General features: G+C 50.8%; 9 protein-coding genes across 9 annotated transcripts; 5 read left to right on the top strand and 4 right to left on the bottom strand.

Moving 5' to 3' along the window:
• Positions 1-216: 216 nt before the first annotated feature.
• Positions 217-850, bottom strand: NCS54_00323800 (Isochorismatase domain-containing protein; the record flags this gene model as incomplete). The annotated part of the gene is made up of 2 exons (XM_053148819.1): positions 217-402; positions 458-850. The coding sequence occupies 2 exons, from the start codon at positions 848-850 to the stop codon at positions 217-219; spliced, it is 579 nt and encodes a 192-aa protein (XP_053004794.1).
• A 757-nt stretch (positions 851-1,607) lies between these two features.
• NCS54_00323900 (Carboxylic ester hydrolase) lies at positions 1,608-2,516 on the bottom strand (the record flags this gene model as incomplete). The annotated part of the gene is made up of 1 exon (XM_053148820.1): positions 1,608-2,516. One exon carries the CDS (start codon positions 2,514-2,516, stop codon positions 1,608-1,610), a length of 909 nt encoding a protein of 302 aa, XP_053004795.1.
• A 1,423-nt stretch (positions 2,517-3,939) lies between these two features.
• Positions 3,940-7,564, top strand: NCS54_00324000 (Calcium-transporting ATPase; the record flags this gene model as incomplete). Its single annotated transcript, XM_053148821.1, has 3 exons — positions 3,940-6,420; positions 6,471-6,853; positions 6,904-7,564. 3 exons carry the CDS (start codon positions 3,940-3,942, stop codon positions 7,562-7,564), a joined length of 3,525 nt encoding a protein of 1,174 aa, XP_053004796.1.
• Positions 7,565-8,258: 694 nt separating this feature from the next.
• On the top strand, positions 8,259-11,660 carry NCS54_00324100 (Hypothetical protein; the record flags this gene model as incomplete). Its single annotated transcript, XM_053148822.1, has 5 exons — positions 8,259-8,662; positions 8,715-9,269; positions 9,527-9,771; positions 9,824-11,184; positions 11,232-11,660. The coding sequence occupies 5 exons, from the start codon at positions 8,259-8,261 to the stop codon at positions 11,658-11,660; spliced, it is 2,994 nt and encodes a 997-aa protein (XP_053004797.1).
• A 759-nt stretch (positions 11,661-12,419) lies between these two features.
• NCS54_00324200 (Peptidase-M14 domain-containing protein) lies at positions 12,420-14,116 on the top strand (the record flags this gene model as incomplete). The annotated part of the gene is made up of 3 exons (XM_053148823.1): positions 12,420-12,645; positions 12,694-13,333; positions 13,384-14,116. 3 exons carry the CDS (start codon positions 12,420-12,422, stop codon positions 14,114-14,116), a joined length of 1,599 nt encoding a protein of 532 aa, XP_053004798.1.
• A 123-nt stretch (positions 14,117-14,239) lies between these two features.
• NCS54_00324300 (Hypothetical protein) lies at positions 14,240-15,915 on the bottom strand (the record flags this gene model as incomplete). Its single annotated transcript, XM_053148824.1, has 3 exons — positions 14,240-14,341; positions 14,391-15,524; positions 15,619-15,915. 3 exons carry the CDS (start codon positions 15,913-15,915, stop codon positions 14,240-14,242), a joined length of 1,533 nt encoding a protein of 510 aa, XP_053004799.1.
• Positions 15,916-17,822: 1,907 nt separating this feature from the next.
• On the top strand, positions 17,823-19,123 carry NCS54_00324400 (Hypothetical protein; the record flags this gene model as incomplete). Its single annotated transcript, XM_053148825.1, has 4 exons — positions 17,823-18,011; positions 18,072-18,450; positions 18,499-18,616; positions 18,664-19,123. The coding sequence occupies 4 exons, from the start codon at positions 17,823-17,825 to the stop codon at positions 19,121-19,123; spliced, it is 1,146 nt and encodes a 381-aa protein (XP_053004800.1).
• Positions 19,124-19,661: 538 nt separating this feature from the next.
• On the top strand, positions 19,662-21,258 carry NCS54_00324500 (Hypothetical protein; the record flags this gene model as incomplete). Its single annotated transcript, XM_053148826.1, has 4 exons — positions 19,662-20,067; positions 20,120-20,466; positions 20,511-20,963; positions 21,013-21,258. The coding sequence occupies exons 1-4, from the start codon at positions 19,680-19,682 to the stop codon at positions 21,256-21,258; spliced, it is 1,434 nt and encodes a 477-aa protein (XP_053004801.1). The 5' UTR covers positions 19,662-19,679.
• Positions 21,259-21,346: 88 nt separating this feature from the next.
• NCS54_00324600 (Zn(2)-C6 fungal-type domain-containing protein) lies at positions 21,347-22,879 on the bottom strand (the record flags this gene model as incomplete). The annotated part of the gene is made up of 5 exons (XM_053148827.1): positions 21,347-21,842; positions 21,896-22,301; positions 22,350-22,510; positions 22,572-22,767; positions 22,822-22,879. The coding sequence occupies 5 exons, from the start codon at positions 22,877-22,879 to the stop codon at positions 21,347-21,349; spliced, it is 1,317 nt and encodes a 438-aa protein (XP_053004802.1).
• Between the last annotated feature and the right edge of the window lie 490 nt (positions 22,880-23,369).

The raw sequence follows: 23,369 nt of genomic DNA on the forward strand, positions 1-23,369 counted from the left end.
GGTCTAGAGCCGGATCCAGTCCGTTCGGCCGGCATCAAATGATGTTGTCAAGTGGCGACGACATACGAGGGTCATCTTGCGCTACGCTGATTACGGTAATTAAAACCGCCAAGACATTAGCGCTGTGGGGATCCAAGAGTGAATTGGCCAATCATATAATTTGTCCTGGTTTTAACCTTCAACCTGATTCTCTTTGCTTTCTAATGCTTTCAACGTTTACACAACATCCTTGCCCTGAATAATGGTTCCGAAGGCGTCGGCAATCTCAAGGAGGGCAGTCTTTGTCAGCTCCTCAGCCTTGACTCCGGGAATATCCCTGTCACCGACGGCATCCTCGGCGATGAGGACGTCCCAACCCCGCTCAGCACCTTGACGAGCAGTTGTCGACACGCAAACGTGAGCCTTGGTCCTGTTAACATCCATCAAGTGAGTAGCGTTCAACATGTATTCTTCTTACCATATATCCAGTCAAGACAATCTTGCTTCGTCCAGTCGCTTTCAAAATGTCCTGCAGATCCGTGTCGGTAAAGGATCCAGGGTAGTTCTTCGTAACGACAGACTCTCCCTCAACAGGCTTCAACTCAGGGAGCTCCTCAGCAAGCTCAGTTCCCGGAGTGAAGACGGGAGCTCCAGCAGGAGTAGCGTGGACGACGTGGACAACAGGGGCATTGGCGGCACGGTACTTCTCAAGCAGAGAAGCGAGGGCAACGCGAGAAGTGTCGATGTTGGCGACGCGAAGCTTTCCTTGGGCATACTCGTTTTGGGCGTCGATGATGACGAGGACGCTGTCGCTAGTGGACGCAGTGGAGGGCTGGACGCCGATGAGAGAGCGGAATGACACAGCAGACATTTTGAGCTTTAGTGATGTAGAGTTGATGAGATTGAATATGAATGATATCGAGTAAAAGAGACTTATCAATCACCTCAAAAGACTTGATAGAATATCGTGGTATAAATAGCTTGGATTGAGCTCTCCACAAGGGTCATCGGGCGACAGGAATACTATGCCCATTTTGGAAACATATTCCGCCAAGACTTTCCACTGATGCATGAAACTTTGCTTGGTAATCGTGGCGGTTAATCACGCCTTCGAGTGGCAGTAAGATGGAAAGGATTATTCGAGTCGCCGACCAACATTGGTTGTATTTGATATCATGATTTCGAGATCAATCCCAAGTGTCGGGTAGCTTGAAGCGTAGAATGAATCAATTGTCAAATAATCTCGCTGATGACCTCGAGCCAGGAATTAAACATCAGTAGAGTACCAGGCGCCTCATTCCGGGGCAATCGACCTAGACGCATTCGTAACTTGAATCCTTGGTTAAATCACCACCTTTGTATTTCTGAACTTTTGGGTAAGGGCAAAGATTCCTTTAAATTGAGACGCCTTTCTCATTTGGCAGACTCATCGCTGCCAACGTCTCGGGCACCGAATCCTTTTCAACCCAGTCGACGAGCCTCGCGAGTATATCTCCAGGATACGGTCCAACACCACCTCGACAATGGTTTACGCCAGGAGCTTCAAAGTAACGAAAGTAGTCGGTAATGTTGGAATCGATTGCTGTGGCGATTTCGTAATACTGCCGAGTACCATTGATTAAGACGAGCTAGTCGGCAACCCCATGCCACATGAGGATTTTACCTCCATTCTCTTTAACCCCACGGACATCCGGATCGCTAGTTCCTAGGGGTGAGGTATACTGTTGAAGTGCCATGTGGAATATTTTGCCATATTGTTCATGAGTGACATTGTTGAAGTCGAAGGATCGGTCTTTGTAGATGAAGTACTGGATCCAGTCTTTAGCAATGGCATATGGAACTCCGGAGCATTCTCCAGAGCCTTGATAATCGCAGGTGGTGTTGGCGAGACCTGACAGAGGGGCATCTTTGGCCAGACCATGCCAGAGAAATGTCCCATTGATGGATCGCGCTCCGGTCCACGCAGCCAGGGCTACCTTTGCAGCGCTAGTAGAGATTTGCGTATCTATGCCGCTCTCCTCGCAGAATACGGTGGTGTTGACAACTTTACGAGGGTCAAACCCGCAGTCTTTCGAATTGGATCTGATGCCGTCAACGGCACCATCCAGATGATCGCAAGCTTCAATGGCTGCCTGAGTTATAGCCGCGGTCTCGCAAAGTTGAGGATACTCTCCTAACCAGTTCATGATGAGCTGCGGGTACGAGATCCAAGTGGCCAGCTCGGCGTAGTTAATACCGGGAGCACCCGACAGAATTCCGTCGTACAGTCCAGGCCAGCGTTGAGCCAGTGCCAGAGCCTGTCGGCCTCCGGTTGAGTAGCCGGTGAAATAAGAATATTCTGGAGGCTTGCCGTAGTATGCGGTCGTAACCTGCTTGCAGATGATGGTGAAGTCGTATAGGGAAACTGATCCAAAGTTGAGCACGTTGGGCCAGTTGATATTTCCATGACGCTTGAGAACCCAATCTTCGGTAACAGTGGTCTTGTGTCCTCCGTCGCTCGATGCGACTGCATAACCTTGTGCCATACCTCCAACCATGGTTGGCTCACTCAGTCCGACGACAAACCCTCCTCCGCCAGTGCCTTGAAATCAACCGTTCCACTTTTCAGGCAATAAGGCTTGGTCATTGACGCGATCATCATATCCAGGATTGGTGTACAAGATGCTAACATTGCAAAAATTTAGTCCTTGAACGATAAAGGCGTGAGATGAGGCATATCTGCCTTGGCCAACTTCATAGCTGTAGTTCTTTGTCCACGTTGCGTCAAGGGAGTAGATCTCGGCTTCAAACAAAGTTGGAGTCGGGAAGGAAGAAGCGAAACAACTAGCTTGAAGAGTAGAAGACATTTTGAACACGTATTATACCCGTGGCTTTTCCGGATGAGATGGCAAGGCCTTTAAGTGGGTGATTAGGGCGGATATGAATACCCGCATCGCTGTACATAGTCGGCTATGCGGGAGACAATGCCGTCCATGAGACCGATCTTGGAGGAGTTAAACTAGGATTTCGACAAGACTGTCCGCTTTCAATAAAACCATGATCGTCATAAAGGTGAAATTAGTCAGAGAAGATAGACGAGGCGGAAAAGCATCCGTGTCAGGAATATTTTCCATCAGCCGCCATCGCGCTAAGATCTAACTTGTAGTTTTTGTCGTGTTTTTATATTTGAAGTTAAATGCACGGCAAGATATGTTGATCTAGAAGATTATGGGCCTCCCACAAACCTTTTTCTGTTTTTCATTGTCACTGTCTATATTTCCTCAAGATCCTGCATTGACCTACGCCAGCCTTTTTCTCCTCTTGCTTGGACGTGCAGGTTTCTTACGCTCCTGGAAGGTCGAGACGTCCACTGCGCGGAATCTACAGACCCCTTGTAGGGCAAGCATCTGCAACTAGGTACGGGGGGAGTTTAGACGTATATATTCCTTGCTTATGAGGCTATTAAAAATATTTGAAGCATTGTCGAATCACGTTCAATTTAGGCCGTTTCTTGACAGTTCAGGCATATAGGAGCTTTGTGGGCTATTGCAGGGGCCTATAGCACCGTGTTCCAACAATTCGCCAGAGTAATACAATCCATGCCTCTACTGAAGTATAACACCACCGCAACCCGCTATGGCTAAGTGAAGGAGGAGGGGTTAAAATTGCCCAATCGACAAAAGTGTGTTTGCCAAGGGATGGAGCTTGGCGGTGCTGCCGGACTCCGACACTGCAGGGTGTTATTGAGGCTGTGCTGAAATTGCGTCGCGCCAAAACCGAGAAGCGAAATCCGATGAGAAGGGCGAAGTGGAACATCAAAGGCGCCTTTCCTTTTGCCTGAGCTGAAATTTTGTATCATCAGAAACAGAGGATTTGGGACTAACAATCATCTATGTTTCCCGCTCGCTTTCTTTACTTCTGAACAGCGTTGCAAGGTTCCATCGGCTTCATACACCAGAATCAGACCCTTCGGAATAGAATATGGAAGACGAGATAACTGGAGCACCACCCGTCGGTCAACATCGCAACAACCCGCTGCAGGTCAGCAAATCCGAAACCGAGCCTGATCTTCGACTTGGAGAAGACGAATCGGTTCTCGGCAACAAGTTCGCCTTCTCCGCGGCGCAACTCCACAAGCTATTCAAATCTCGAACCAACAATGCTCTGCGCGCCTTTGGCGGTCTTGCTGGGCTCTCAGCCGGCGTAAGAACCAATGTGAAAGCAGGTCTTTCCGCCGACGAGGACGTGCTGGATGGTGTCGTTTCACTCCAGGACGCCATTCAAGGTGTAGGCGCTGCAACAGAATCGCAGGAGCACAGTTTGGTACCCTCGATTCCTGGAGGGTTTACCGATCGTCGGAGGGTTTACGGCGAGAACCGCGTTCCGAAGAATAAGCCAAAGACTTTTCTACAGCTTCTCTGGCTTGCTTTTGATGACAAACTCATGTTCCTCCTCACCGCTTCGGCGACCGTCTCACTCGCTCTGGGCATATACCAATCGGTCACCAACAAGGAGCGAGGCGCCCGTCTCGAGTGGGTTGAAGGAGTTGCCATCCTCATTGCGGTCATCGTCATCGTCTTTGCCACCGCAATCAACGATTACCAGAAGAATTACAAGTTTCAAAAGCTGAACGAGAAGAAGGAAGAACGCATGGTCACGGTGACTCGCTCTGGGCAGCATCGATCCATCTCTGTGTTTGATGTTCTCGTCGGCGACGTCATGCACATCGAGGCGGGAGATGTTGCGCCAGCCGATGGAATACTGATTGAGGGGTTCGACATTCAGTGTGATGAGTCGCCATTGACTGGAGAGTCTGAGCTTATCGTCAAGACCCCGGCATGCGTCCAAGGGTCCGGTGATTCATTCATCCTCAGCGGCACAAGAATTGAAACTGGGGTGGGGACCTGTCTCGTTCTTTCGGTCGGTGTAAACTCAACCTACGGAAAAATCATGATATCCCTTCAGGATGACATACAAGAGACTCCACTGCAGCAGAAGCTTGGTTTGCTAGCCCAGTATATCATCAACTTTGGTCTCGCCGCCGGTCTTGTCTTCTTCGCCATTCTCTTCATACGGTTCTTGGTTCAGCTCAAGGACATAGATGGTGGCCCAGACGCAAAGGGCCACGAATTCCTGGAAGTTCTTATCCTCTCCATCACCGTCGTTGTTATTGCCGTGCCCGAAGGCCTGCCCCTTACCGTCACGCTGTCACTGGCCTTTGCAACTACACGGATGCTGAAAGATAATAATCTCGTTCGGCTTCTTCGCTCTTGCGAAACAATGGGGAATGCTACTACTGTTTGTTCAGACAAGACTGGTACGCTTACACAGAACAAGATGACTGTGGTGACGGGCATTATTGGTGCCTCGGAGGCGTTTGCAGACGGCTCGGGCTCCCTTCTGGCTGAATCCTACCAGCAAACCGCACAAGCACCTCCTACGGCGCACGCTTTGATCTCTTCACTCTGTCGAGAGGCTCGAGACACCCTCAAGAAAAGCTTCACCTTGAACTCGACCGCTATCGAAGCCGGGGAAGCGGGTCACTTCATCGGATCAAGCACAGAGACTGCCCTGCTCAACTTCGCTTCCGACCATCTCGGCATGCAGGACCTCAGCGAGGAACGAGCAAACGGGAACATTTTTCATATGATTCCATTCAACGCCGCCCGAAAATGGATGGCCACTGTCTTACGGGCGCCAGCTGGGCGGCATCGCCTTCTGGTCAAGGGAGCTGCCGAGGTCATCGTGGACAGGTGCACCGAAACTTTGCAAGACCCCAAGGCCAGCATGGCCACCAAGACGCTAATGGTAACTGATTTGGACGGCTTGAAGGTCAAGATGCAGAACTATGCCAAGAGATCACTCCGCGTTATTGCTGTTGCGTACCGTGACCTGGACGACTGGCCTGCAGATGATCAACACATGGATGCCGACAACATTGCCAATCTTTCCGATTTGGTTCTCCTAGGAGTATTCGGACTACGCGATCCCTTACGCCCCGAGATTGTCGACTCTGTGCGGCAATGTCAGTCCGCCGGTGTCTTTGTTCGTATGGTGACTGGTGATAACTTCTTCACGGCCAAAGCAATCGCCTCGGAATGTGGCATTTATACTGCTGGAGGGATCGCCATGGACGGGCCAACCTTTCGACGTTTGACCTTGGAGCAACTCAACCTTGTTGTTCCACGTCTCCAGGTGCTCGCTCGATCTAGTCCTGATGACAAGCTTCTCCTCGTTTCCCACCTGAAAGGCATGGGTGAGGTGGTTGTTGTCACGGGCGACGGGACGAATGATGCATTAGCGTTGAAAGCTGCTGATATCGGGTTTTCCATGGGCATTTCCGGGACTGAAGTAGCCAAGGAGGCTTCAGACATCATCTTGATGGACGACAACTTTACTTCTATCGTGAAAGCTATTGGTTGGGGTCGAGCTGTAAACGATGCTGCCAAAAAGTTTCTCCAGGTTTGTGACCCCTACTGTACAATTCTCTGCCGCGTGCTGACTCTTTCAAGTTCCAATTCACCATCAATATCACAGCCGGTACCCTGACCATCATGTCCGCCCTCGTCGGTGGCACTGACTCCTCCGTCTTCACGGTTGTGCAGCTTCTTTGGATCAACCTCATCATGGACACGTTTGCCGCACTCGCCTTGAGTACCGATTTTCCTACCGATGATCTGTTTTCGCGAAAACCAGAGCCGAGGACCGCTTCAGTGTTGACCACGACGATGTGGAAGATGATCATGGGGCAAAGTGTCTATCAGCTGGCAGTCATCTTCACGCTCCACTACGCTGGTGGACATCTCTTTGGCTATCGTGATGAGATTGAGAAGAAGCATCTGCAGACCATGGTCTTTAATATCTATGTTCTCATGCAATTCTTCAACCAATTCAAGTTCGTCTCTCATCCGTCTACATACCCGGGTCTTTCTAACAAAAATCCAGTTCACGACGGTCCGACAACAAGCTCAACTTGTTCGAAGGGATCCTCAAAAACCCTTGGTTCATCTTCGTCCAGATAGTCACACTCGCGGGCCAAATCGTCATCGTATTCTTTGGCGGCGAGGCCTTTCAGACGGTTCAACTTAGTGGTGCTGAATGGGGATGGTCCATTTTGTTTGGCTTACTGACTCTTCCTGTTGGCGTTGCTATACGGGTGATCCCTGACCCGCTGCTACAAAAGCTGGGTCTAGCCTTGAAATACTGTCTCTCTATCGAACGGTTGCGTAGCCCCATTGGGGATCACGAGCAAGAAGCTGTTCAACACCGTCGGTCTGTTGGCCAGAGTTTTAAGGCCATCCTTCCAAGTGTCTTTGCCTCAAAGGCCCCTCTGGGAGACACACAGAGTCATGGTGCAGATGCGCATGCCACCTTTCATCTGTCACATCAAACTCCTCAACAGTCTGCTGGTGCCGTTGAAGAGTTTGATTTGGTCGGGGCTGTCGACTCAGCGAGATATGGCACCGGAGACCCTCATCCCGCTTTCGAGGTGCACCCAGACACGTTGAAGGAGGACCCGGTGATCCAGGGCTTTACTTCTGGAGGCAATGTTCCGCCGAGCCAGAACCAGGCGCTACTCCGATACGTATCAAGATTCTCGCAGTGAGCCTGAAAACATGCGCTAGGTAGTTGTTGGTCTCAATGGCGTCTGGGTAACAGTCCATCAACAACAATAACGAGAAGACGTAGCTATCAATAAAATCAGGTATTAAATCTAAAATAATAGGAGAAGAGCCATGCGGCAGAAAACTATCGATCAAAGGCGGCGCAATGCTGCTGCCCAGGTCAACTTATGTGTTGACGGCCAGCGCCTGTTCGAGAGCCAACTGATGCACTCGAGCGCCGAAAGTCTCAGCATCTTGTCCTTTGACTAGTATGCAGGACTTCGTAGGTAGTTTATTGCAATCAAGAAGCAGACCCTCCAGCAAAGCTCGTCTTAGCAAAAATCGTACATACTCTATTGCCAAGCCTGATTTGATGAGCGGCCTCGTTCAGTGGCCGCCAAAAGGCAACCAACTCAGCCTGCCTAAGCCTCATGCAAGTTCAGGAGCTCTAGCAAATAGAGTCAAGCAGTTAGCTGCCAGCTCCTGCAGGCTGGCACATGACAAAAAAATGAGGCCACGGGCAAACTTCAAGGCAGAGCGCAGAAGTGAGGCTGGCTGTCTCACACAGCCCCCGCTCATCGACACATTTTCTCTCACCTTCAGTTCAATTCCATCTACAGTATCTCTCTATCACTTTCAGGGCATCTATCTTCAGAAGCACAGTAACCGCTGCAGTCTTCCACCACCTACGACAAGATGGCCGAGGTGGTGGGTCTTATCACCGGCGTCGCAGGCCTCACGCCCCTGGTCGCTGGCGTTGTCGGCGGCATCAGACGATTGCGACGCATCCGCAAAGACTCGACGGAGATCCCAGAAGGACTCGACGCTCTGATCAGAGAGTTAGAACTTCTGCAGGCGGCCATGACAACCACAAACACCATACTCTCCACATTCGGCGCAGACCATTGCCATGAAAGCATCACCGCCGTGGTCAAAGGCATTGAAGAGCTGCTGGACAAATTCCCGCTAAAATTCATCTCAAGCGGCAAGAAGCCCAAGTTGAAAGAAGCATGGGATCTACGCCATTGGAAGGAGGACGTCGAGTCGCTGCAAAAAACCGTCAACAAGGCAAAACAGGATCTGAGCTTTTGCTTGCACGTGTTGGTCGACCTATGATTCGGTATAGGCTCATTACTAACCAAATATCTACAGGAACCTCTCATTGAGCACGATTCAGGCAAATAATATAGAGATATCTTCGAGCTCCGAAGCCTCCAGTTCATCTAGTTCAGTGACGGAATCTGAAGCACTGTCGTCTTTCTCCCCTATTAAGTACACACCTCCTCGACGAATCGTGCGGCAGGATTGCACAATCAAAGCGTGCTCCTGTTCATGCCATCGAATTTCCCGAATATCAAGACGATTCTGGGCTTTGGACTACACCGGTCTGTTTCCACCCGGCAACAAATGCGACCAGCCTACGTGCACAGCCTCAGCCTACGGATTTCGCCTAAGGGTGGCGCTTTCGCAACTGGGGATTCCTTGGTCAGTGACCATGGGCCTCCGCCTTCTGGCAGGAATTGGGAGCTTCAGCATCCAGCCAGCCCTTCTGGCGGAACGAGTCGTCCCGTACACGTCTCCGGGTTTCGAGATAATTTGGAGGTTTAAGCATCGATTCATGAATGCGGATGAAGCGTGTATGGCGTTCCGAAAACTTGCACAGGAAGACCCAAGTCTCCACCTTCATGTTGATCCGTCTGGATCTTCGTACGTTAAGGTGAGAATACATCCGACCTGCGTTTTCCCTTATTTGTTGTAACCAGTCGACAAGACACTTCTAGAGAAGCCTTGGGGAGGCATGGGGATGCGCTGGATGGGAGACTGGGAGTGGTGGTTAGATGGCCAACTGAACCTACTCCGAGTCCTAATGTGCGAATTAAAGGTGGCTAGGGGAACAAGGAACAAAAGGCAAGTGAGAGGACCTTGAAGGGCATAGGATTGATGGAAACTAACGGCTCAACTAGCTTCCTCATCAACTGTGTAAAGTGGTCCTACAATAATGCACATGTGGTCCTGCTAGAGACTGCATTGGAGTCTGGATTTGATCCAACAGCAATCGACTCACCACATTTTAGTGAATGGTTGGAGTCCGGCTCACCACTTTTTAGTGAATGGTCGGAGTCACATTCACCCTACATGCCTACCCCGCGACGGATCCTGGACCCATTCTTTCTGCAGCTTCTCACCCTCGTATGCAAGAACAACCAAGGTAAGGCTTTGGATCTGGCATGATAATATGGAATTAACGCTTAATAACACAGGGTTTGCTGGGATGACACCTCTTCACGAAGCTGTACTCTTTGGACAGCCCGAAGATGTACATCATTGGGCTAAACGGTCAGGAAAGAACGAGAGGAACTTCTTGGGCCAGACACCTCTGCATCTAGCCGTTTCCAAACCCCAGCACCTGCAGGCAATTCTCGACGCCGACCATGATCCAGATGCTACTGATGCATATGGACTTACGCCCCTGATGTACTCGGCGGCTTCCAACGCCATTGGCGCAGCAAGGATACTGATTCGTGCTGGTGCTGATCCTTTCATGAGGCATCACATGCTTGATTTCACTTTCACCAGTTTCGCGGTCGCTCGTTGCAACTGGGACTTCATCATGGAACTTTTTAGTTTTTTTGATGACGAGGCCATGCACATCACATCAGAAGTGCTTGCACAGCAGGCCGTTTCGGTTCTCTTCTTAAACGCCTACCGACCCCGTTACAGGGAAGGAAACGACTGCCTACTGCACTTGCTTTCTAGGTGCAAGTCACTAAATTTTGGCCTTAAAACTCTACTAGAAATCGACCACACAAGAATAGTTGAGGGTAGGACTCTCCTGCATTATGCTAGCTCGGTCAATGATGTGGATGCTTTGCTTGACCATAGTTCCAGTATCATCAATCAGGTGGACCAGAAAGGTCAGCACGCTCTAATGAGAGCTGTTGCTCGGGCAAAGCTTTCTGATCTGGAGCCTCTGATTCGGCGTTTGCTGGATGCTGGTGCTGACATCAACCTACAAGACAATAGAGGCCACACCGCCTGCCACATTATGATGCAACGCTTGTCACAATGTGCATCATTCGCCACCAAGGGAAATCTAGACTTTCTACACGCCCTAGTTGCCCTTGGGGCAGATGCTCTGAGACCTGACAACTGCAAATGCTCTTGCTCGGTGTCAGGCTGTCTCCCAACAGTACCAGATCTACCAAAAATGGCGCTCTCTCCCCGGCAGCCGGCAGGAGGTTCAGTTATCCTTTTGGTGGAATGGATCATTCTCATCCTTGAAACTTACGGGATAGAAACAGCAAATCAGACTCTCCTGGCCACTATTCGACAAGCTGAGCACAAAAAGCTGGACATGACGCATACCTGCTGCCAGTGGAGGGCAGCTTCTTATCTCCCTGGAGACCATTACCCAGACCCAATGCCTGAGGATGATATTAATGAAATCCTAGAAGAAGAATCCGATTTTAACAAAATCCTAGACGACAAGATGGAGCACAAGTCGGAAAGAGAGTTCAACTCCCTTTTACGAAGTGCCATTCTGGATACGAAACCTCCCATAGACCAAACTATTCAACAACCACTAATTCATACTTACTTCTTTACGATGATACCAAGCTATGTAAGTTCTTAGTCTCTCCTTCGAGGATAATATTCATTTCTCGCCAGGAGGGGTATCACGTGGACCGCGAAAATGATCGCTTTGTCCCCGAAGGCAAACCTCATCCCCCAGATGCGCCAATTCGTGGGAATGTCATCATAGGCATTGCTTTGTATGCCTTGTGGCTTGAAAAGAAATTCCGCAAGGGCATTTCGGAACAGATGAAGGTAAACTCTTGGAGAGTTTGCTACCTTCGAAGGCTCTCCTGGTTGTACTACATCTGCAGTATCATGGAGGTTTCCACTGAGGAACTGGTCGAGGAGTTTCGGCATCAAGCCGCAGATCACGAAAATCAGTCTGACGAGAAGAAAGCTATCAATGGAGATGTCCAGCACTTCTGTCAGTCATGGGAAGAATGGGGCGCCAAAGGGCCAGCGATGGGGGTTGATTCGACTGATGGATTCGCCGACTGGCCCTTCGAGAAGGAGAGTGACTAGGATGTGGCGGCTTCTTGTACGGTATGCTTTTCTTTACGGGTTTTCAAGATACAATTGCCATCTCGTCATCATCCAAGATCCCGGCTGCGGGGTGAAGGTCGTTGTCTCCACAGGTCGTATGTCATGCCGAGATAAACTCCTCACGATCGACTCGAGGCCCCTGTTGCTTTGACTCTTGTCTTGTCGATCCCTATCGAAAGAGGGGCTCGGCCAGTGCCCTGCTGGATGGCCATATTTGGGCAACAATAACGCCTCGGTGGTTATCGAGTGTCGTTTCACATCCCTGGTGGTTGCATTGAGCTGCCCTGGTCCAAATCACCCCAGGGCCTTTACCTATCCATAAAGGGTCTTTTTCCACGTTTAAGCAAAATAAAATATCCCTATCATCGAAAGCCTAGTTGGCCGTTGTTCCCCCGCCCCCGCTTAACCTTGATAACCTTACACCAGGTTACATACGACCCACCAATGGCGTACCCAGCTTCCTTTTCCAGTAATGGCGCCGAGTGCCAAGAAGGACTCGTTGACCTGGGCATTTTCAGTACGACCACAAGTCACGCCGTTTGTTTCTATCAAGAAGGTCCTATTGTCAGAGGATGCCGGGGCATTTGCCGACGGTTGGCCGATGGTTGAGAGACGGAGATCAAAAGTAATACCGCCGACTTTGTCAGGGTTCGGGCCGATATAAGAAGGGATGCTCGTCATCGATCACGTTCTTTACCTCTTGACACTTTGGAGTTGGTCGTCTTTGTTAAAGCTGAAATGTTCGGAAAGGCAATTACTCTGATCGGCCTTTCGGTCGTATCAGTCGCCAGTGCAACTCAATATGGCTACAACCATGTTCCTACGCAAAAGAACACGGACCTCGTTGCCGCCAATTTCAAAGATGTCGACATAGACTTGTACTCTCCGGCTTTTCTTAACCCTGACAAGATACAGGCTGGGTTTTCAGAAGGCACTCAAGGCGCAACTTCTCAAGATGACTTTGGTTAGTATTTTGCGTACTTATTGAGTCACCTTTGCTGACGATACGTAGAGGCTTTTGTGGAAGAGATTGCAGCCAAGAATGATTACATGACCTACAACACAGCCAACTTCACTTCCGAAGAGCTCCGACCGTTCCCATACGTCAAGCTCTCAACCTCTGGAGGTCCCAAGGCTAAGAACAAGGTCCGCGTCTGGATCCAAGGTGCCGTTCACGGCAATGAGCCTGCAGGCGATGAATCTCTCCTCGCTCTCCTGGGCAAGTTTGACGCCGAGCCCAAGTGGGCGTCCAAGATGCTCAAGGATCTCGAGATCGTCGTCTTACCTCGCTACAACCCTGACGGTGTCTTTTACTTCCAGCGCGAGCTTCCTGCAAACTATGATCCCAACCGCGACCACATCAAGCTCGCTCGCCAGCAGACATGCAACATCAAGAAGCTCTTCAGCGAGTTTGCGCCCCATGTCGTCGTTGATATGCACGAGTACGGAGCTTACGGCAAATTCGGTCGATACATGCAGGCCGCCGATGGACTGTTTTCCGCGGCCAAGAACCTCAACATCAACAAGGATATCCGAGAGTTGTCTGAGAATCTGTTTGCCAAGAACATTGGCAAGGCTATGGATAAGGCTGGCTTGAGATGGGAGCCGTATGTCACTGGTGCTACGAGCTCTAATCCTGACTTTGTCCCTACGTAAGTTTGCCTTGACGATTCTGTTAATTATCGTCTGACTCAAGTCGCAGATTTGCTGAGGCCGGCTCTGACGCCAAGATTGGCCGTAATGCCATGGGCCTTACTCAGTCCATCACGTTCCTCATTGAAATGCGAGGTATTGGCATCGCCGAGCAGCAGTTCCAACGACGAACTGCTGCCGGCTTGACCATGGTCGGCGCCATCGTTGAGACCGCTGCCAACAACGCGGACAAGGTCCGAAAGACAGTCGAGGGCGGTATCAAGAAGTTCATCAACTCCAAGGAACCCATCGTGATTACCGACTCGTCCAAGGTCCAAGACCGACTTTTCACAATGATTGACCACACCAACGGCTCTGTTGTCAAGGTTCCCGTAAAGTTTGCCTCCACTACGCCCACCACCGCCAATCTCACCCGCTCTCGTCCTGAGGCATATCTCATCCCTGTCGCTTGGGCCGATCTCGCCGAGCGCCTACGTGTCTCCGGACTCGAGGTTGAGACGTTGAAGAGTGAATGGAGCGGCACTGTCGAAGCTTTGACCATTACCTCTTCAAAGCTCAGCACCAGCTACTACGAGGGCGTTGTCCTTGCTACGGTTACCGCCGAGGCCAAGGAGCGAGAGCTGAAGTTACCAGCTGGAAGCTTCCTTGTGAGCACGAGACAGAAGAATGCAGGACTGGCTATCAACGCTTTGGAGCCTGAGAACATCGACTCTTATGCCAGCTTCAACATTATCCCAGTGGAAAAGGGTGACGAGTATCCCATCTTCAGAGTCCTGTCGTAAGGGACTCGGGAGAGGCATAACTAGCCATGAGCAGTTCAACACATATACATACAATCATGTACTATAGATGAATGAATATACACATCATACCAAACAGTGAACACCCCTGAGTGGATACCATAACTATGTCCGCTGGCGGGGAGTAAGGATGCAAGGAATATCGCTATGATACATGAACCAAGAGTTGTGATATTTCCACTCATGGTCAGGGCTTGTAAGGTTGACCTAAAAGAGCATGTCAGTTTGCTCCAGCAGGGATATGGGAGACGCTTACATCGTAGTTCGCATAGACTGTAGCAAACAACTTGTACATCTCAATCTTGGCCATGTGCTTGCCCATACACACCCGCGTACCGTGACCAAACATAAGCTCGGTACACTCATGCATGCGTCGGAATCGTTGAGTGTATTCATCCTCTGTCTCATCGTCTCTTCGCAACCATCGCTCAGGTCGGAATTTGTCAACATCGTCACCAAAAACACCAGCGTCACGGGTAACAACACATGGGTTGATACCGACCTTGGTGTTGGCGGGGATGAAGCGGCCATCTGGAAGCTCGAAACCACCCTCAGGTACCTCTCGCTCAAGCATAAGGCCAACAGCAGGGGCAATGCGCATCGACTCTCGCATGACAGCGTCGAAATATGTCAACTGGCTAATCTCCTTCCATTGAGGTACGGGAAGAGACAGATTGGCAGACTCAATCTCTGCGATCAGCTTCTTGTAAACGGCGGGGTTCTTGACGACGTGATAAGCCACTGAGCGCATGGCACCAGCCGTAGAGTCGCCACCGGCAAGAACGTTTAGCATCAGCCAGTTGATAACCTGGTTGTCGTCGACAAAGTCGTGTGTATCCTTAAGGCCGTTGTACTTGTCGATGAATAAGTCTACTGGCTTGCGCTTGGCTGCGCCAGAAGCGACCTGCTGCTGGTACTCGGTGAGGATCTTGACAGTATACACAAAGCCGTTGACCAGAGGACGGGGACCAATTCGCCAAACGGGGTTCTTGTCCAGCCACTCATCAAGCCATGGGATCTGGCTGACAGGTGCAAAGTACTTGAGACCCGCGGTGCTCTCAGCGATGATACCACCGACGTCGCCTCCCTCTTCCATGAAGCTGTAATGCCGTCCAAAGCTGATATTGGCGGCAGCGTCCCATGCGTAGTAAGCAACCCAGTCATCCATCTTGCAAACATCACCTGTGTTGGCAAAACGCCTGTCAAAATGTCCGACGAGTTCACTGAGGGTCTCATCCATGACAGGCTCGAGGTCAAGAATCTTGGTGAGTGTCCAGAAGCCTCCAATTGGCTTGGTGTACTTGGCATGGAAGTTCTTGTCTGCTGTGTTGAAGATGTTTTGGATGCGCTGGCCATTGATAACGACGTCATTTGGGCGGTACATGTTGCTCTGCAACCGTCAACTTCTGTTCTACTACATTGTGCTTTGACTACTCCTGGTATGGATCCCAATAACAACCACTGGACAAAGAACGCTTGCTTACCTTGCGCCATGGGTTCTTAGTCGTGTAGATGACCCGGATCAAGTCTGGATCACTGATACTAATGGCATTGGGGCCGACACGCACGGCAGAGCCCCATTTCTTGTGCCATCCACGTGTGGTGCTGTCGACATGGCCCTGGGTGGTGAGACCGGCACGGTAAAAGTCTGTAAACTTGGCCAGGAAGGGGCCTGGAATGTGCTTGAGGGGTGAAAGGAAGAGCTCGTAAAGGACTCGAGCAACAATGAGAGCCACGCCTCCGTAGAGGACGTAAGTAAAGGAGATGGTTGAGAGGGCCATGATCTACACGGAACACTCCCCAGAACAAGCACTAACCAGGGATACCGTGAGAAAATGCAAGTCAAAAGGAAAGAAAGACAAAAGATAATATTGCGCATGAAGAAGAGGGAAGAGAAGATTCCAGTGGAGAGGGGGTTTCAAAACAGCCAACTCTTGCATGTTGCCTCCCGTCTGATATGTGACAGACTGCAGCCAACAAGGGACTCTCAATTGGTATTGATTCTCCGCCGCTGCAGCCGCGGGGGCAGGGGATCCATGGCGGCATGGTTCATGATGCGAAGCAGCCTTCACTGCAGAGGTGTTGTTGATCTGCGGAGAGGGAGAAATCAACGCGGAGGATTGCGCTAGGGGAGTGTTGGTTCCACATTGTTGCCAGGGGTGGTGATGTTGGTTTGGGAGGAGAGAGACAGGAGGCCGTGGGGAATCGGATGTTGAATGCAGTTTGCACACAGAGCTAAAGATGGGAATTTCTTTGTTCATACGGGAAGAATGCTACATCAACGGCAACGTTGGAGCCCTTTTCTCCCCAAGATCGCGATCCGCTAAGATCGAGAGATTTACTTTCGGGGAGCCGGAAGTGCTAGCAGACCCCGGCCAATGTGACCCATCATAAGAACCTCGACATTACCGAGAACTGACTGAGAGGAAGGACCAGGAGTTCTTGAAAAGAGACTGATTGAATGAAACCTCGCTTCCATCGTTCCTGCAGTACAATGAGAGAAAAGGGGATAGAGAATTGTCGATCTGAAGCTCGGCGGGATGGGGGAACAACGGGGCTTGTCGAATGAGAGGTGAAAATCTCCGCAGGCTAGGGAACGGGTGCGGCAGCGGCCGCTACCTCCGGGAGCTAGAAGAAGCCATCCCCCACGATCAACGGTCAGTCTCAAAGGAGGAAGCATTGCGCGTGGGTATGATCTAATGTGATTCAGGAGATCTTCAAGACCCAGCATGATGCTCCATGCAGCTGAATGTCACCAAGGAGCCCATGTTACAGGTAGTTGGTAATTACCCAGGGCTGTGCTCCTGGGAGACGGTGTGATAAGCTTGGCGGGGAAAAGCAATGTGATGTTGGTTCAGGACACGCGGCACACTTCCAGGACCATGGTTCGCACTTTTCTTTGCCATTGAGACATTCTGTCTGCAGGTAAACCCTCTGAAAGAGTCAATTGGCTTTCAATTGCAGCCTCGAGCGATGCTACAGTCCACACCTCGCCAATCTACCTCCTCAACCTCACTGCTACACCAAACCATCCCCATTCTTCAGCTCGGCTACCCGTCAGCGGCGCAACCGAGCCCTGTCCCCTAGTCCTTGTTCTCTCACCTTTTGGTCTGCCCGCGTCTCTAGCCTGGCCCTAACGCCCCGAGATCCCTGCAAGTCTTGTTTCCTCGTTACAGTCTCCTCCACAACATTCGCCTCATGCTTGAGCATGAAGAAAACCCTTTGACTGGTCATGTTCTTGACAGTATGGAACACAGTATCGTCTGGAGTACAGATATCCATGGCCATTCATCCATGAGGCTACATATCCTGGAACCCCTTGGGTGGCATCCTTCTTTTCTTTTTCTTCCGGGGGGTTTTTTTTTTTTCTTTCTTCTCCCAGCTGGACTCGGACGGAAGCTTGTCCGGTTTCGCCTCTTTCTTAATGACCCTATTGTTTCTCTGCGGCATGGTTTAGTGCCACTTTGTTCGTTTCGTCAGTAATGTGGCTGGGGGAACAAGACTATGCTTCTCGATGCTCGAATCACTGCAGAATTCAGCTGTCTTTGTCTCTCCTTATTTTTACACTCTTTGGTAACGATTTCTTGGCTTTGGGGATATAAGGACAGACGAAAAACACGACCGAACGAGATCATCAGGAGGAGGGGGAAAACAGCTTGAACGATCGACCTGAGACACTGCATCTACAATGGTAGCAGCATCAGCCGAACCAACAACCTCGCCGGAAGGCCTCGCCGATACCCGTGGGCCCATCATACGCTCCGTCACATGGCTCTCGGTCATTGTTCCCATCATCCTCGTCTCTCTGAGAGCGTATACACGCCTGTTCCTACGAAAGGTCTTTGGTCTAGATGACTGGGTCATTGTCTTTGCTCTGGTAATAACGGCTCCTCGACACAACCTCAGACTTTTTGAAGGCTGACCATTGAACCAACAGATCCTCCTCATCTGCTATGGCGCCATCATCGAAGCCGCCGTACAAAAAGGTCTCGGCCACCACCTCCAATGGGTGCTCACCAACATCCCCCAGAATGCCGTGTCCATCGCTCTCCTCGGTCAAGTCTCGCAGCCCTTTGTCGTCATGTCGTGCGCAATGGGCAAGACATCCTTCTCCATCAGCTTGATGCGTCTGGCAACACAACGCGCTATCCATCTGTTCCTTTGGTTTGTCGTTGTTTCCATGGTCATTCTGCACATTCTCATCTCTATTATTGTATTTGTACGATGCAAGGATCCGAGGACTACGTGGAACCCGGCTATTGTGAGCGAGTGTTGGCATCCTGATACCTACCTCGGTGTCATGTACTTTATCGGAGGTGAGCCAATCTGCAACAATGTTATATGACGGTTCTAACACGTGCAAGCTTACTCTGCGGCCACCGATTTTGTCCTCGCACTGCTCCCTTGGGCCATGCTGTGGAACCTCAACATGAAGAAGAAGGAAAAGTTTGGCGTCGCCATTGCCATGAGCCTTGGTGTTTTGTATGTATCGCATTGCACTTCATACACTCCTTTTCTAACGGTTGCAGTGCCGGATCCATCGCCATCATCAAATGCACCAAGCTCAAGGCCAACGCGACAAGTACTGACCCAACCTACGACGTCGGCGAGCTCCTCCTATGGGCCGGCGCCGAGAACGCCCTCATCATCACCGCCGCTTGTCTACCCTGCCTACGACCCATGCTACGCGCCATCTTCCCGTCGACGGTCAAGTCGAGCGAAAACTCACATCCTCTCAAGAACATCTCGAATAACATCATGTTCATCCCCAAGCACAAGGCTGGCCAATGGAGTGCCATTGTCGAGACCGAGGCTCATCCGGACCATACTTCGGATAACCAAAGCGATCGGAGTATTCTCAAAGAACATCGAGGTGCTTTGGAGAGTCAGCATAGGGGCAGCTTGCATGGGCATGGCAGCTCTGATGGCCATCACGGAGTCCATGTCAAAAAGACATTGGATGTGGACATTTCGTATGACAAGAACTAGATGTCACTTGTTGAAGTGTCGGGTCTCGGGATACTGCATGTACAACACGGGTATTATCAAGGGCGGGCGCATAGGGTTGGACACCGAGCTCATTTGACTCCAAAGGGAACAGGTTAGAAAAAGTTTGGAAAGAACCATATTCTACAAAAGAAAAAAAGAATATCCTATCAAGGCTTCAATATGCAGATACAATTGACTGACTTACTCCTCATTCTCGGCACTTGGACCGGTGATAGCCACGGGTCTCGGTTCTTGGCTTGCCGCGACTAAACCGAAAAAAGTAGGCCGATGGAGACGACGCTGCCGTGAAACCAACCTGGCGGGTGTTGTCATATCTTGTGGCGGCGGTTATCTTGTCATTGGGCGTGCCGTCTCCGTTGGACTTCCATATCGAGAGTTGCACCTGATAGCTGTTCTCATGTATGACAGCGAGGGCCGGGAGCCAGATAGCCGCCCCATGGCTTCGCGGGGACGATATTAAGCATCATCGGCTCCCCTCTCAAACTCACAGCTTCCCAATCTTTCACTAAGAATATTCTTCAAACTAGGAAGCAAGATGTGGTCCACCAGCCGGCGGCGAGCCACCAACACCATCACAAGATGCGCGCTCCAAACCACCAAGACCACATACCCCAAGAGCCTACGGGCTTCTGTCTCCACCCTCCACGCCAAGATAAACAGTCCACCACCACGAATTGTCAAGAGCCAGGGTGTCTGGCTCGAAACCCAAGAAGGTCATCGCATCCTGGACGGATCTTCAGGCGCGTCTGTCGTATCCATCGGTCACAATGATCCTCGCGTCAAGAAGGCCATCACTGCCCAGCTGGACAAAGTGGCATACTGCTACAACCCATTCTTCACTACCGAGGCTGCTGAAAACATCTCTCGGTTCCTGACAGACTCGACCAATGGCGCCATGACCAAGGTCTTTATCGTCAGCTCAGGTGGGTATCATCTTAGTCTCCGTCTCTGAAGCTGCAAATTGACGAGATAAAGGCACTGAGGCTATCGAGGCAGCCCTCAAAATCGCACGCCAGTATTTCACAGAGCTACCTACACCACAGCCCTCAAGGACAAAATTCATCGCACGCAGACAATCTTACCACGGCAACACTCTCGGCTCCTTGGCCGCTGGTGGCCACAAGTCCCGTCGCGGCATCTATGAGCCCATACTATCCACCAGCTTCTCACATGTGTCCCCATGTTACCCTTACCGAGAGATGAAGGAGGGAGAGACAGAGCAGGAATACGTGGCTCGGCTAGCTAAGGAGTTAGATGACGAGTTCCAGCGTGTTGGACCGGATACGGTTTGTGCCTTTATCGCAGAGACGGTGTCTGGAACAGTAAGTGAACTCTCGTCACCCGACGTTCCTCACTAACAGGACAGTCACTAGGATGCATGCCCGCAGTACCAGGCTACTTCAAGGCCATGAAGGAAGTCTGTGATCGACATGGCGCCCTTCTCATCCTCGACGAAGTAATGTCCGGTATGGGTCGTGTCGGCACCCTCCACGCCTGGGAACAAGAAGGCGTTGTTCCCGATCTCCAAACCATTGCCAAGGGTCTCGGTGCGGGCTACATGCCTGTCGGCGCTTTGCTCGTTGGAAACAAGGTTGCAGACGCTTTGGAGAAGGGTTCGGGCAGCTTCATGCACAGTCAGACTTATCAAGGTCATCCAGTCGCTTGTGCTGCTGCCTTTGCTGTTCAGTCCGTCGTGAAGGAGGATAATCTGCTCCAAAATTGCCAGGAAATGGGAGAGCTGTTGGGCAAGAGTCTGAAAGAAAGAATTGGCGGACACAAGAATGTTGGCGATGTTCGAGGGCGTGGCCTTTACTGGGGCGTAAGTAAGAACTATCCCGTCAATGGGTGTTTGCTAACATCGTCAACAGCTGGAATTTGTCCGTGACAAGAAGACGAAAGAGTCGTTTCCGGTGAAGGATGGGATTGCCATGAAGGTACACAAGGCTGGTCTGAGCCCCGAGTATGGAGTCTCTCTGATTCCGGCCACTGGAAACGTCGATGGTGTTCAGGGAGATATGGTGGTCATCTCACCTCCATTCACCATCACAAAGGAGGAGATCAAGCTGTTGGTCGACAAGGTAGAAAAGGTTGTCACTTCTGTGCTAGGGGCATAGTATTTCGCATTAATCTATCAAAAATAAACTCAAGAAACGACCGTCTTTGATGCAATCTGACCTTTACTGTCCTGTGTACCAGTCAAATCTACATAATCAGAGCCTGCGTCGGTCCGCCTAGCATGCTCGTCCACCGGATCGAAGACTGGGATGCCCAAATCTCCTGAACCTGATCAATAGCCCGGAGAATGTTCCAGCAACCAGTCATGTTATACAGCGATTCAAGTTTCTTAAGAAAGAAATCCCGGTGGGCTAATGTTGAGCTCTCAGCTGCGACGATAAAGTACGGCCAAGCAAGGAGATGTAGCCCGACAATGTCGATGTAAGCATCCACCTCCTCAATAGCACGCTTAAACCTTTCAATCATGGGAACTGTTTCTTCTGCTGGAGGGTTGAAGATTGCCCGCTGGACGTAGATGTCGCAGGCCCAGGTCGTCAAGTCTGCCAGCTGCAAGATGAGCCCTTCAAGCTCAGGATGGAATTGGAGACACCAGGGTATGAATCCAAGACAAGCTTGCTGCTGTGCTTGGATGAATTGTGCGCCGTTGGTCTCGTTGAAGAGGGACTCGCCAAAGAGGCAGACTCTATAAACGCGTGAGAAACCGGTCTTCCCCTAGTTGTGGACATGGAAACGTACCTTAGAATCTGCATCTCGACGAATTTCCTGAGCTCCGAGGCCATGGCATCCAGACCCTGTCCGAGAGCATTGACCACAACTCGGAGAGATCCATACACAAGCTTAAAGTTGGGACTTCCACTGATCATCTCCCGAATGTGAAGCAGAAGCAACACTGTGAGTGCTGACTCGTCATCCTGGGGCGCACATCTTTCAGATCTGGTAATGAGATCCCGGACGAGGCTACTATAGGCGGTAGGATCTAGGGACACAGTTGTCCCATTCTGTAAGGAGAGGTGCTGCTCGACAATAACGACAATCGCTTTCCGTACCAGAGGGTCGATCTCGGCTTGTGGGAGGACGAGATCACGATACCCGTTGAAGCCTAGGTTGATGACAGCGATGAGATTGGCGATGTGATTCGAGACTGGCCGAGTCAATATCTTGCATCCTGTATGGACATCGGGAGACTTACAATATTGGAGGGAAAACCGGGTCTTGCCATCGATGTGATCAAGGCCCCCGTCGATTTGAAACAGAGTCTCCCTCTGAACGGCGACTTGAGTAATACTACTCTCCTCTTGTATTTCCTCAGCTTCCGGCTCGTCCGCAGCGAGTTTCTTCTCCGTTTCTTTACTATCGGCAGCAAGAACACAATGTCAGCGGTTGCATCGAATAGGGATCAAAGAAGACCAACGTGGACTTGTTTTTATCTTTCGATGAGTCAACAACAGGTACCGTTTTGCCCACAAACCTCCCCCGGGCGGCGATACCATCATTGAAACGATATCGAAGTCCCAGGCCGCTGCAGGTGATTCCTTTGGATGCACACTTGCCGCATGTCGGCTCTTGGCGGTCGCAGTCTATGCGTCGACGAGAACATTGATAGCATCCTATGACCGTGTTATCACCGACAGTATGCTAGAGGGTTATGCAGTATCACTCACCTCTAACTTTTGGCCTCTTTTTTACCTTGTTTGAACCCTTGGATGAGCTGGGTGTCATGTTGCGAATAGCTTCTTGGGGTTGAACCCAACAGTTGACAAATTGCACCGGTCCGGCCGGACTAGGCTGTTCCGGTCTCGGAGTGACCAATTGAACGCGATGGAATGACCAGGAGACGCCAGCGGGTGACTACAGCAGTTTACAGAGTCCGCAACACGCTGACCAGTGTCTCAACCCATACTCAACGTGTATCTCGCCGTGATGCTAAGGTTGAGAGCAACACGTCCCGGATGCACAGCGCCCTTCGAGGTCATTCGGACATGCAAATCCTTGATAAGAAAAGCGGGGTAGGCTACTCCAAATGGAGTCATTTGACCCGATGATTGACTAGTGCACAGTATGAGCCGCCTCGGAGTAGTTGGCCGATGGCTTTCGGGGGCATCTCCGAAGGTTTATCTGTGGAGTTGGGCCACTAACAATTTCGTGACGTTATTAGAAGAGATATCGCGTGTCTTTGCAGAAGACATTCCTTTCTAATGTACACGGTTTC

Source organism: Fusarium falciforme, chromosome 2 (assembly GCF_026873545.1).
Source record: "Fusarium falciforme chromosome 2, complete sequence".
Lineage (NCBI taxonomy): Eukaryota > Fungi > Ascomycota > Sordariomycetes > Hypocreales > Nectriaceae > Fusarium > Fusarium falciforme.